The sequence below is a fragment of the Pseudonaja textilis genome, chromosome 13 (assembly GCF_049901715.1).
Source record: "Pseudonaja textilis isolate UNSWEBS1 chromosome 13, rPseTex1.2, whole genome shotgun sequence".
Classification (NCBI taxonomy): domain Eukaryota; kingdom Metazoa; phylum Chordata; class Lepidosauria; order Squamata; family Elapidae; genus Pseudonaja; species Pseudonaja textilis.
This window is the reverse complement of record NC_142002.1, coordinates 18,263,721-18,277,274: the sequence shown is the minus strand read 5'-3', so window position 1 is coordinate 18,277,274 and position 13,554 is coordinate 18,263,721. Positions and strand designations below refer to the sequence as shown.

Below are 13,554 nucleotides of genomic sequence, written 5' to 3'. Positions count from 1 at the left end.
GGACACACAAGGAATTTGTCTTGGTGCAAATGCTCACAGTGTACATCAAAGAAAAGATACATTCATCAAGAGTCAAGAATCATCAGGTCCAACACTTAATGATAGTTATAGGGTACAATAAGCAATCAAATCATACAAGGAAACAGTCAATGTAAATCCTAAGGATACAAGAGACAAAGTTACAATCATGCAGTCACAAGTGGGAAGGGATGGGCAATAAGGAGTGATGAGAAGATTAATAGTAAGAGTAGTGCAGACTGAGTAAATTGTTGGATAGTGTTGAGGGAATTATTTGTTTAGCAGAGTGATGGCATTTGGGAAAAAATTGTCCTTGCGTCTAGTTGTTCTGGTGTGCAATGCTCTGTAGTGTTGTTTTGAGGGAGAGAGTTGAAACAGTTTATATCTGGGTTGTGAGGGGTCTGCAGATATTTTCACAGCCCTCTTTTTGACTCGTGCAGGATACACTTCCTCGATTGAAGGCAGGTTGGTAGCCATGTTTTTTTCTGCAGTCCTAATTACTCTCTGGAGTCTTGTCTGTCCTGTTGGGTTGCAGAATCAAACCAGACAGTTATAGAGTTGCAGATGACAGACTCCATCATTCCTCTGTAGAACTGGATAGGCCGCTGCCTGGGCAGTTTGAGCTTTCTGAGTTGGCTTTTTCAGTTTGAGCTAAATGAGTTTAACCAGTTTACCTGGTTAAGGGGCAGGAGGTTGCTGTTTTGGCCCAACCTTTTCTCTCTCTCTTTTGGGGCTGGGGAACTCTGGGAGTTGAAGTCCACCCACCTTCACGTTGCTAAGGTTGTGTGATCCAAGGGACTTTATTCCCAGGGAAGTATATTTGGAATTGCAAGAAGAGAGTCAATCACCAACCAAAGCTTAAAAGTTGGACATTTGACTCATCTTGTTCCTGAGAGCCAAAATCAATGGAGTCTTTTGAATCTGGACAATGAGTTTCTCAGGAGCTTCTCAGCGGTGGCCTCTGAAGAGAGAAACCAACCCTAGATTTGAATTTCTTTTCCTTTGACCCAACTGAACAACTCCAGTGTTACTATGAAGGCCTGGTTGGGCCCACTATTTCCCGTTCTCAGTCACAATAGGGGCACTTTTTCCACCTTTGTTGGGTTTACTCAGGAAACAAAGCGGTGGGAAAAGATCTTCCTTACTCAACACGGCCTCTCCCACAGGGACTACAAGTCTGAGAAATTTTCAGAAGAACTGTGGAAGGTGCACACCAAGGAACATCAGAGGGGGAACCATCAGGAGTTCCCTTGGGTGGTTTTGGGGAAGTCTTCAAGGAAAAGTAGAGATAAACCTGGGATCTCCTCCTGAACGGCAAATTCTTGACTCCTCTTCCTTCATGGCCAACGTAAGATGGACCTTTTCTGTCCTCCTGGCCACTGTTCTATTTGTGGATTCAAGGAGAGATAACCAGCAGAACTCCGATTCATTGTACACACGTTGTGCGTTGACCGTAAACGCTTGATTGGCTGACGCTTTTAGCCGATGCTTTTCCAGTGAAGTTCTCTCTCAGCTGCCCTGCCGTCCTTCCCTCCTCCATCTGAATTGCAAAAGGTGTATTGCATCCCCCGCCCCGCTCTGTCAGCATTGCTAAAAATCTGTGTTGTTGCAGCCACTTTTAGAAGACAGCCTGTGAGTCCCTGGGAAATTTTGCTGGGTGCCCCTCTAAAGAGAGGTCCTTTGATCCTGAACTGATCCAGAGGGGTGTGTGTAAGGTTCCAACTCTGTTCCTCTGTTACTCCTTCCCCATTGCCTCGTCTTTAAACAGCTGCAAAGGGGGAGGGGCCTCCAGAGGAAGCACCGCCCCCTTCTTGGAAGACCTGCTGGGTCCTACACAGAAACGTTTTGAAGCTCCCAGCTGCTTCCCAGCTCTGTTTCGCTTTGATTCCTCCACGCCTGTCCTGCCCTCACAACTCCTGTTCTCTTCTTCTTCTTCTTCTCCTCCTTCTTCTTCTGCACACAATTGTGGTGTTTTGGAATCAACAGTGTTTTAACTCTGGGGGTGGGGGTGGGGGTTTTTTTTTCTCACTGCCATGAGGAATACCAACCAATTTTTTGTCTTGGCTGTGCTTTTCTTTTCTATGAACGGTGAGTAGCCTTTCTCCTTCGGTTTGCAGCTGGGAAGCAGACTTTTAGCCAGAAAAAAAGCATATCCCCCTCAGCCTCGTTCAAAAAGCAAAGAAACGAAAAGCCTTGCTAGGAAAATTATTCCTTGAGGAAAGTTGGGTGGGGGGACGGGGACCACAGTGCTTTAGCAAGGTGTGAAAGTTGAAGGAAGTCTGTGTTGTGGGGGCATCTTTGGGGGTTTCAAGCAAGATCGATTTGCTGTCAATCCTTGAGCAGGCATAACTGGTTCTTGATGCAGATGCTTCCTTTGATCAAGGAGAGCAGAGAACAGATCCAGGATGGGATGTTTATGTTGCAAGGTAACTCTTTGCAAGGTAACTCTTTGGGTTTTGTCTGCTTGGAAGGTTTACTGGGAGGAAATTCTGGCTTGTCCTTTCTTTGGACTTTCCACGGATGCTTTAAAAAGTGGTTTAGAAAGGCCGGCGGGCACGGGAAGAGAGACCGAGGCATAAAAACGCCCTTCCTTCTCTCTCTATCTCCTGCTGGTACCATCGTAGACATTGCTTAGCCTGGCACTAATTGGCAGCCCATCCGGCAAATAAAGACTGATTAGTTGGGGAATGAGATTTCATAACCGTTATCTGAAATCATTCCAGATGGGCTTGAAACGGAAGGGTGCTCAGTTTTAAGTCCGCCGCGTCTGTTTCACAAGAACTCTTTCTACTGGGGTTAATCCCATTTTCCAAGGTTTCTAACACCGCTGGCCATTTTTGGAGATGCACAAGGAGCATTTCAAGAGGAATGAGTGGAAGGAACAAGGTCAGAGGCCAGATTTAAAAATGGGACCTTTGAGTTTAAAGTTGGTTTGTTTTTCCCCTTTCTCTCTCTCTCGGGTTACGTTAAGGCAGGATTCTCAGGATGGTTTCCCCTTTAGAACTCACTCCTTTCCAATGCTGCATTTTTGCTGTAGGTCTAGAGCGCCCTAAAGTGTAGAATTTGCTTTGGTGTCAGGAGCAGGTCACATATTCCGGAGGATTTCGAGAAGTCGGGACTGTTCACATTCAATCACAGAGGAGAAAGCTGCGCCCGCAATATTTTCAGCCTTTCTTCCTTTTAATTACTGGGGTTAGAAAAACTGAAATGATACACAGGCTTCTGAGATGGGGTGGGAACAGAAGAGACGGCCGTTCCTATGTCAGTTCTTCAAGGCAAAATCCCGAAATCTGCAAGTAGGCAAATGTTTTTATTAGGAGTAGCTGGGGAAAAAAATAATCCCAATGGGTGTGCAGGGTGTCTCCGAAACGGTGTTTCAGAGAGAAGCTACCCAGAAGGGGAAAGAAAGTCGGGGACTGGAAAGAATCCAAAAATGTCCAGAATTAAACCAAACGTTTCAGTCCCCCAATTGTGCAACTCTATGGAAATTTCAAGATAGATTTTTGTGGGACAGAATGCAGAATCGACGCAAAGCGTTTGGACAACCCGGGGAGCTACTAGGCAGAGAGGGAGAGGCCGTGCCTGCTCGCCCTGGGAGGCTTCCAGATACGTTTGGACTACAGCTCCCATCCCTTCCAGCTGACGTGGTGCCCTGCTGCCTGGGGATGATGGGGTTTGTGCTCCCAGACCATCCCGATGGCTTCCGGCTTGAGGAAGAGTGATGCAATCCATCTGATTATCTGCAGGAACCTGGCATTCACCAGTCCTGGACGACAGAGAAGAATGGGCTCCCTCCGAGCTGAGCGAGGATTGCAAAGCTCTGCAAGTTCGTTTGCCAGCTTCCCTGCAAAGAAATCAATCCCATTTCCAAAGTGGTGCTCGCTTTAAAGTGCTCTCCCCGACGCGCGACGCATGACACCCCGCTTGAATTATTAGAGGAGCATGCTGGCTGTGGGACTGCTGCAGAAAATAAGCCAGCTGTTGGAGTCACAGCACATAAGTTGCCCATATCGTTCACTCAGAATTTGAGTCCTCTCCTTCCATTCCCCTCTCTCTCCTTTCCTCTTTCTCCCCCTCCCTCTTTCTCTTCCTCCCTCCCTCTCTCTCTCCCTCTCTCTCTCTCTTTTTTAAATCAGCCACTTGGATTCTTCTCCTTCCATCCCCCCCTCTCTCTTTTCCTCTCTCTCCCACTCCCTCTCTTTTTCTTCCTCCCTCCTCTCTCTCTCTCTCTCTCTCTCTTTCTCTTTTTAAATCAGCCACTTGGATTCTTCTCCTCCCATCCCCTCTCTCTCCTTTCCTCTCTCCCCTCCCTCTCTTTCTCTTCCTCCCCCTGCTCTCTCTCCCTCTTTCTTCTCTTTTCTCTCTCTCTCTCTCTCCCTCTCTCCCTCCCTCCCTCTCTGTCTCTTTTAAGCCAGCTACCACTTCCATTCTCCAGGGGTTTCACAGACAGCATGTACTCTTGATCCAATGTAAAATAATTTAATGGGCAAGATGAAAAACTGTACTGGTCACATCTCTTCACGGAGACAAGAGGGAGGGAAAAGCAATAAGATAATTTTATCACCGTATTTTTTTACTGTGTGCACACTGACCTTTAGGAATAACACGTAAAAAGGATGACAGAGTTGTGAACCTGACTGTTGAATGCATCGTGTGTTCCGTATTTAGTTCGGTTAGGAACAATGATTCTTAACATTGATGGGAAAGGGTGAGTTTTTGAAAACACAGAAGGATTGGTTTTCTGCTCACAAACACGTTGAGCCTCACAAATGGATTTGTGCAGACCATCTGCTGACACCTAGTGGATCGCAAATAAGGGCAAAGCTACCGCACCCACACACTAGAATAGGATGGGTCATTGCTCATTTAGGATCTGAGCTCATTAATTTGAAGCGCTTTTAAGTGGACAGAGCGGGGAAGAGAAGAGGAGGCTAAAGAAAGTGTTCAAAGAGATTTCCAAACCAACTTTTCAATTAAACTTTCTTAGGCCCACCAGGTCTTTTCAGGTGTATTTCTGACACAAGCCATCATTTGCCCTCAGTCTGTTAACCCCAATGAAAAGAGCTCATACAATGAATGGAACCATTAGCCCACAGATCAAGGCCAAACCAGAAAAAAAATACCTACCTCAAAAAGAGATTGGACAGCCATCCAGAATGGTATAAGGTCTCCTGCCTGAGCAGGGGGTTAGACTAGAAGACCTCCAAGGTCCCTTCCAACTCTGATATTCTATAACTAAGTTGCAGAGTTTAGACGCCAACCTGGAAAGGAAATAATAGCCTCCTGGAGTTCTGGAATACATTTCTAATGCTAAGGAGAAGCAAGAAAGAAGATTTATGAGTTACTTCCGGAAATAGTCATTGCATTGTTTGTTGGTTATCGTCTTTGGCCAACGAAGAGTTGGCCAACTTTCCGTAGGACTCTCATGGGTTGAAGGTCATCATCTCTCGCCACGGTGGGTTTATCAAGGACAGGATTCTGCCTCCCTTCTGTGACCCAGTTCTTTCTTTCCTCCTTTACAGGAAGTGAGACGGCTGACGCTGAAGAGAAGTTAATGAACCATCTCCTCAACGCTTCACGCTACAACAACTTAATTCGCCCAGCCTTCAACTCTTCACAGTTAGTTGTGATAGAATTGCGGGTTATTCTGTCCCAGCTTATCAATGTGGTGGGTGTGAAGAACCCTCTCTGCTTTCAAACTATAAAGTCGTAGTAGCAGGAGTTTATTACAGTCATAGAGCAGTGTGTGTGTGTGTGTGTGTGTGTGTGTATACACACATTTTTTTCTATCATAAAACAACAACAAAAAGGTTCAATTTCAAGGAACTGAAGGGATGCAAACAAAAGGATGGATGCGTCAATAAAATGGTCACTTAAGCCCCCCACTTTCCTCCGTTTGTCAATTTGCTGTATTGCTTTTAAATTCCAGAGAATACACATCACAACTTTTAGTTCTGCATACTTAAATATAGCTGTAAAAGAGCTTTAGTGTGGTGTGCCTACTACACATGCCTTGTGGGGTAAAATGAGACGCTAGTGCACGTCTCCCAAACCGTAAGTCTAGAATAGTGTTTCTAACCTTAGCAGCTTTGAAATGTGTGGCTGTCAACTCCCAGAATTCCCTAGCTGGGGAATTCTGGGAGTTGATGTTCACACATCTTAACATTGCCAAAGTGGAGAAATCCTGACTCTGTGATAACTCCCTCTTCCAGCATCGGATAAATCTTTTTAAATGGATGTTTCCTTTCCTGCTCTGCTCAACCAAATCCCCTAGAATTAAGCTTCAGCCTTCAGGACCCAGGATTGACGTTGTGATCTCTGTCTCTTTTCTCCTTCAGAATGAACGGGAACAAATCATGACCACCAATGTCTGGCTCAACCAGGTAAATGTCTACGAGTATCTCCAAGATTGCTTATTAGAAATTTGAACTGTGTACCTTCTGGCTGCTGTTCACTTGAACTTCTACAGCAGACCTGAAACGTTTGCTCTCAGAGGTTTCAATGGATGCCACAGACCTTCCAAACTGGAAGTGGTGGTAGACCTTTTTTTTGCCACTTCTCTGGGAGCGGACAATCCCACGTGAGAATACTAGATGTAAGCTGGGAAGTTCTGCGGCCGTGTATCGAATTCATGGTTTTAATCAAGAGTCAGCTTTTGCCAAACATAACTTTTATGTTTTGTACTGTAGGTATGATTAAAACAAACCAGCAGCATCAACCGCAAAAAACCAAAAAAACCCCAAAAACTCATCCTCAAATGGTTGGCAATTTGTGCCTCCGCTAGGAAAAGCTGCAATATTATAGAAAGAAGGCCTTTGATAGCACCTTTTAAACCTGACGATTTAATGGAAGGCTTCAGCTTTCATGAAGTGCTGTGACTCAATCCATCCATGAAATTCCTCGAGTTGATATGGAATTTAACAACAGGAGGGCGAGGCATTTAACCCTGTCTTAAACCCCACATCAGTCATGCTGCATGCGGTGTTTGAGAGAAGGGGGCTGCGCTTCCTGACAGCTGATGTCTTTCCTGAACTTGTCAGCAGGTGCAACCAGATCCTTTCTGAATTTTGTGCAAAGCAGGGGCAGTCCTTGAAAATGTTGTTATGCGCTGCTTTTAAGGAATGGACCGACTATCGCTTGGCCTGGGAACCATCGGAATATGAAGGCATCAACAAACTAAGGATACCGGCTAAGAAAGTGTGGCTCCCAGACATTGTGCTGTACAATAAGTAAGTCAGAATCGCTACATAAGATTGTGCATGGGGTGGCCTCTTCCTGCTTGATGCTACGAGAGGTTAAAATTAAAAAAGGATGCTGTTTGCAATCAATATCCAAGACAACCATTTTTAGGACCAAACTAGGTATTTTTTTTGCTTCCTAATGGAATACATTTTGTCGATTGAAGAATTGTTGGTCTGGGAGAAAGTGTTCAGCCCTAAATTGCTTTAGTTATTTAATTATAAATGGATGTTCCCCGCAGGAGGGCATTCATAGCATTAAAAGGTTGATACTAGCTGTAAACTCGCATTAACATCCATGATATAGTCTAGGGCTCTCCAAATTTGGCAACTGTTAAGACTTGTGGATTTCAATTCCCAGAAGTCCCCAGCCTGGCTGAGGATGGCTGGCTTAGGGAATTCTGGGAGTTGAAGTCCACAAGTCTTAACAGTTGCCAAGTTTGGAGAGCCTTGATAGATAGATAGATAGATAGATAGATAGATAGATAGATAGATAGATAGATAGATAGATAGATATTCCGTGGCGTCGAGTCAATATGGATTGTGGCAGCCCATCTTCTTGTTAAACAAATAACTAAAACTAGTTATTTTTCTTTTTGATGCTTTTGCTTTTGGGGTTTCGTTAGTGCCGACGGTACCTACGAAGTCTCTGTCTACACAAATGTGATTGTTCAGCACAATGGAAGCATGTTGTGGATGCCGCCAGCCATTTACAAAAGCGCCTGCAAGATTGAAGTGAAGCATTTTCCCTTCGACCAACAGAACTGCACCCTCAAATTCCGCTCTTGGACTTATGACCACTCTGAAATCGATATGATTTTGAAAACAGACTCGGCCAGCACGGATGACTTCACTCCCAGCGGAGAGTGGGACATTGTGGCCCTCCCGGGACGAAGAACTGAAAACCCTTTAGATCCAAACTACGTGGACGTGACATACGACTTCATCATCAAAAGGAAGCCCCTGTTTTATACCATCAACCTCATCATACCTTGTGTCTTGATCACGTCCTTGGCCATCTTGGTATTCTACCTGCCCTCGGATTGTGGAGAGAAGATAACCTTGTGCATCTCCGTCCTGCTGGCTTTGACCGTTTTCCTGCTTCTGATTTCCAAAATCGTCCCTCCAACTTCTCTGGATGTCCCACTGATTGGGAAGTACCTGATGTTCACCATGGTGTTGGTGACCTTCTCGATTGTGACCAGTGTCTGTGTGCTGAATGTCCACCACAGGTCTCCCAGCACTCATGCAATGCCTCCCTGGGTTAAGGTGGTCTTCCTTCAGAGGCTGCCAAGCTTCCTCTTCATGAGGAGGCCACAGAACCAGTCGGCGAGCCAACGGTTGACCAACCGCAAGAAGAACAAAGTGGAGTCCTCGCCTTCAGATCTCTCCAGCACATACAAGGATTGTACTTACTTTGTGAACACAGCGGCAGGCCAAAGATACAACGTGAAACTCACAGACAACCCCGACCATGTCCACAGCCATCAAGACCTGAGGTTACGGTCCTCCGTGAAGTTTTCTCCCGATGTCCAAGAAGCAATTGAGGGAGTCAGCTTCATAGCGGACCACATGAGGAACGAGGACAACAACGAGAGTGTAAGTGACACAAAGCATTCCTCCACCTCCAGAAGTCCTAGAATTTCTTTTCCCTGGAGCTTGAGATGTTTGTTCTCTCGCACAGACCGAAAGTAAGGACATGTTCGCTCGTCTTGAGAGATGAGTATTGGGTTGCTTGTTGGACCGATCAGCTACCACGGAGATGAATTCAAGGGGCATCTCTGACAAAATGTGGCTGTAAATCAACTCTTCTGAATACTTGTCAAACATGCCCACTTGGGAGGCAGGGGTGGCTTACTCTTGGAATGTAGAATAACAGGTTTGGAAGGGACCTTGGAGGTCCTCTAGCCCAACCCCCTGCTAAATTTAGCAGGAGACCCTATATATATACCATTTCAGGCAAGTGGCCATCCAGTTTCTTCTTCAAGGCCTCCAGTGACGGAGCACCCGCAATTTCTGGAGGCAAGCTCTCCCACTGGTTAATTGTCCTCAACTGTTAGGAAATTTCTCCTTAGTTTTTAATTACTCCTAATTAACACCCGTTGGGGAAAAAAAAAACCCCAACCAGCCCAGATCTCTAGTAAGAACAGACGCATTATTATCTTGTCAACTTAATTTTTTTTTAAGGTAGCTTCTCACTGTAAAAGGTTGACAAACATTCCTGCAGGAAGAAATTGCCAAGAATTCAGGGTTTTAGCATTTTTTAAAACTAAAACACAAAATTCCACAATTACCAAGCTCAGTCCTTATTATTATTATTTTGAGGGGTTGCGGGAGCGACGGTGGGTTTTTCTTCTTTTTTTCCCTATTCTCTCTGCCCCATCCTCCACCGTGTGTGTGTGTGTGTCTGTGTGTGTGTGTATTTGAAGCATTTGTTTCTGCCCATTTTTTTAAGCCTTCATCTTCCCAGTTCATTACTGTGTGCGCGGGATTCTTGAATTGCAAAGAGAAAGACACGGAAGACTGTTGAAAAAAACGCAAGCTGGCCTGGGAGGGAGGGATTGTGTCGCAATGGACGGTTTATTAAAGATATTCAATTGGTTTGTTTTTCCAGGTCATTGAAGACTGGAAATACGTGGCCATGGTGGTGGACAGGCTCTTCCTCTGGATATTTGTCTTCATGTGTGTGCTGGGAACCACTGGATTATTCCTGCAGCCCCTTTTTCAAAACCACCAGCCTGCCATGAGCCCGTAAGCTGAGCTGAATCTAAGGCCAAAGACTGCTTGTTCGCAGGGTTGGAAGTCCCGAGTTCCACAATTTCAATTTCAAGATTCTTTATCCAGATCTTGGTTGGTTTGTTTGTTTACTGCCCCTTCCCAGTTAAAAAAAAGTGAATAATCCGTGCAACATGAGAAGACCTTCTACACAAGAGTAGTTTGAAAGGACTTCTAGGATTCCTGTTTAGCCGGAACTCTTAAATTAACTGTTTTGGTTTGGCTTTTCCAGGGGAAAAAAAATTGTATCGCTGTTAAATTTTTATTTTATGAAAGCACTCTTCTTCAGCTGGTTCTGCAGGGTTCTGCTAGGGAGTTGTGATGGGCTGGCCGAAATGTAGGTTGTTGCAAGGGACACAACCCTGGTTTTAATTTAGTTTTGTGGACAACTTCAAAGTGGGAAAGACAAGGAAAAGAATTATTTTCAGGCAAGATGATTTTCCTTACTGTAGGATCCTGGTATGATCTGATCCAGACATCTAAAGAGGGTCAGCCTCCCAACCTCCACTCATTCCAGAAGACCCTGAAAAACATGAAGGAAAATCCTTTTTTTTGCAGAACCAAGAATCTTGCTCATCAAAGACCTGAAGTAACCATCTAAAATAGATTTTTTTTCCCCCTCTTTCACTGCTGCTCCCCGCAAACGTTTGCAGACAACCAAACTGATGTTTTGGCAATTCCACTTGTTTCTCTGGTTTTGAAGACCGTTTTAAGTCCTCCTGAAAAATTGAGAGTCTGGGCAAATGATGGGAATCCATCCCCTGAGATTTCGGAGGGTTATATAAAGGCTGTCTCTTTAGATTAAGGAGATATAAAAAGTTTTATGAGGTTCTTCCCTAAAAGAGATGATCGGCAGCCGGGGCTTTGTTGTCTGCAGATATTGCAAAGATGAAGGTCCGAAAGATTAAACCTACAGTAGCTCATCCTAGTAACACTAAACCATGATCGAGCATTATGGGAGAGAGCTGCAGACGTGTTCACACACTCTTATTCTATGCATGTTCAGAATAATGACCGAAGAGTTTGGGCTAAAGCATTCACGCAGGGAAATGAAGCCCAGCGGGGAACAACGTGACTGTGAGGATGAATCTACTTCTGAAATGTTTGAAACCACGTTAACAGGTTTCGCTGGGGTCAGTTGTAGCCATGGAAGGAGGTAACATGTCATGGTATGGCATTAAATGCCCAAGATCATGTATTAAAAGAGTATTTTATTTAAGTACTTTGCGTGGGAGAGGTTTTGTTGTGGTCACGTCGCTTTCTGACATTCCATTTTTTCCCCCCTTTCCCTTTTGAAAACTGGCACGTCCTTCGTGCTACAGATACATACTTCCTCCTTCCCCAAGGTTTAAGTAGTACCACGTATTCAAGATTTGGGAGTGGTGCCATGGCCTAGAGGTAGAACTCTCACCTTACAATCAGGAGGTTGTGAGTTTGACCCTAAGCGGAAGCAGATATTTCTCTCTCTGGGCACAATGAGAATATTATCTACTGAAACAAAACTCCGCACTGGCAACAGGAAGGGCATCCAGCCAGTAAACAGTTGCTCTGACTCCACCCTGCAAGGGATTATGGGGCCGTTAAACGAATCGGGCTACAGGCTGGCAAGTGTAAAAGCAAATTAAAGGGTGCAAAATTAATTGCTCCAGAATAAGGAAGGCCCGGAAATTAGCACTATCTCAGGGGCATTTCTAATATTTACTTTGTTGGCCAATGTATCAACCACTTTGCAATACAGTATATGAACTCAGTGAGAAGTCCTTGACTTAAGACCACTCGTTTAGTGACTGTTCAACATAAGGACAGCACTGGAAAAAAGTGACATGACTGATCTTCGTACTTACAACCAACACAATGTCCCCTGAGCGATCGAAATATGGGTGATTGGCAAACAATATATACTTATGACGATTGCTGCGTGTCCCAGGATCATGTGTCCAGCATTTGCAACCTTCCCAGCTAGCTTCAGTGACTGAAGTTCTGATCCCAACCATAGCCATAAGTTGAGGACTATCTGTAAATCAGTTCCCTCCACGTTCAGGCTTGACTTATATATTGTCTTAAACCAAAAGCATTTTTTACTCGTGGCTTGACAAAGCTGTGTCACGTCCATCATCTAAGCACCATGACTTATAAACCACAATAGGTAGGTTCTAAGGCACTAGTAAGCTATCTTGTGGCTTAGCGTAGCAGGAGAATCAAATCACAAACTTTACATTCCCTTCTAGCTCAAGGTCTACCACGAGGTGACTTAAATCTGTGGTAAGTTCTCTCCGTACCTTTTCCTAAAAGCAGGTGCTGAGCTCTGATTTGTAGGAGCAAAAGCCATGGGATATGAGGCCCTCCAGAAACAAATACATAAAAAGCACCATGAGTTCATGAACTTTCCTCCAGGTAAATCAATTACCAACATCTGCAAAAGCAAGAAGAGAAAATCAATAACTACAATAATGGGAGACATGCTGTTTTTGAAAAACATGGGTGGCGATGGAAGATTTCACCTGCCCGGTTGGCACAGTTAGACAAAAATACTCATTTGCTAAAAAAGAAAAGAGATGAGGTTGGAAGTAAAGCACATTCTGCAAATCCCCAACTCTCATTCTCCAAAATCAGCCCAACTCTTTTCGGTCCATCCCACAACGCACAAAGGAGCACAGCACCTTTCCTACATCTAGAACTACAGTCCGTCAAATTCCTCGTTAATGGTTGGATTTGTCTGTAAATGTCAGAAACACAAAGAGATTGATCGGCCTTTTAAGCCAGGTTACTAAGAATACCGGAGATGGTCATTCAGAAAAGAGGGTCAGCATTTTTTTAAAGGCCAAAGACCACGCTACAATTTTGCTGACCTAGAAGGAGCCACGCTTCCAAAAATAAAATAAAATAAATGGAACAAGGAACGCGTAAAGGTAAACTAAGTCCACGTTTCTTATCCTATGTATTTGATCGATTCATTGGACAGGACAACAGGGCACACGTATTACTGTGGTCAAAATCACCAAACTGTGTTTCATTTAATTTTGGTGGTGGTGGTGGTGGTGGTGTGTGTGTGTGTGTGTGTGTGTGTGTGTAAATTCACTGGAGAAAGCAATTCTATTTGGAAGAATAAGCAGTAAAAGGAAACCCGGAAGCCAACGAACACGGCGGCCAGATACCATCAAAACGGACACCGGACAGAGCGAGCATAGAAAGATGTGGAGAGACCTGATCCATAGAATCACCTATTCCCGGACATTCGAGGGTGGGGTGGGGATTGCAATTAACAGCATAACAGAGTTGTAAGGGACCTTGGAGGTCTTCTAGTCCAACCCCTTGCACCGTTTCAGACAAAGGGCTGTCCAATCTCACCCAAGAGAAAATTTGGGGATTGACTTCTCTGTTTTCCGCACACCTGCCCACACAAGTCCCCAGCCATTAATGATTCCCACAAAGGGAATGTATGGGAATGGCTGACTCCCATGGGGGCTGTTTGGCTCCTGGGCAGGACAGGCTGGTCCAAGCGCCAAGTTCCAGCCATAACTCA

At 44.8% G+C, this 13,554-nt stretch overlaps 1 protein-coding gene across 2 annotated transcripts; it reads left to right on the top strand.

Moving 5' to 3' along the window:
- Nucleotides 1-1,836: 1,836 nt before the first annotated feature.
- CHRNB4 (cholinergic receptor nicotinic beta 4 subunit) lies at nucleotides 1,837-11,250 on the top strand. Of its 2 annotated transcripts, none has more exons than XM_026709826.2 (6): nucleotides 1,837-2,106; nucleotides 5,541-5,686; nucleotides 6,357-6,401; nucleotides 7,138-7,247; nucleotides 7,883-8,855; nucleotides 9,871-11,250. In XM_026709826.2, exons 1-6 carry the CDS (start codon nucleotides 2,052-2,054, stop codon nucleotides 10,009-10,011), a joined length of 1,470 nt encoding a protein of 489 aa, XP_026565611.1. In that variant the 5' UTR covers nucleotides 1,837-2,051; the 3' UTR covers nucleotides 10,012-11,250. The 2 variants fall into 2 exon arrangements, with proteins under 2 accessions (XP_026565611.1, XP_087797706.1); XM_087941580.1 differs by lacking the exon at nucleotides 1,837-2,106 and adding an exon at nucleotides 2,999-3,314 and having other exon boundaries at nucleotides 5,545-5,686.
- The last annotated feature ends 2,304 nt before the right edge of the window (nucleotides 11,251-13,554 follow it).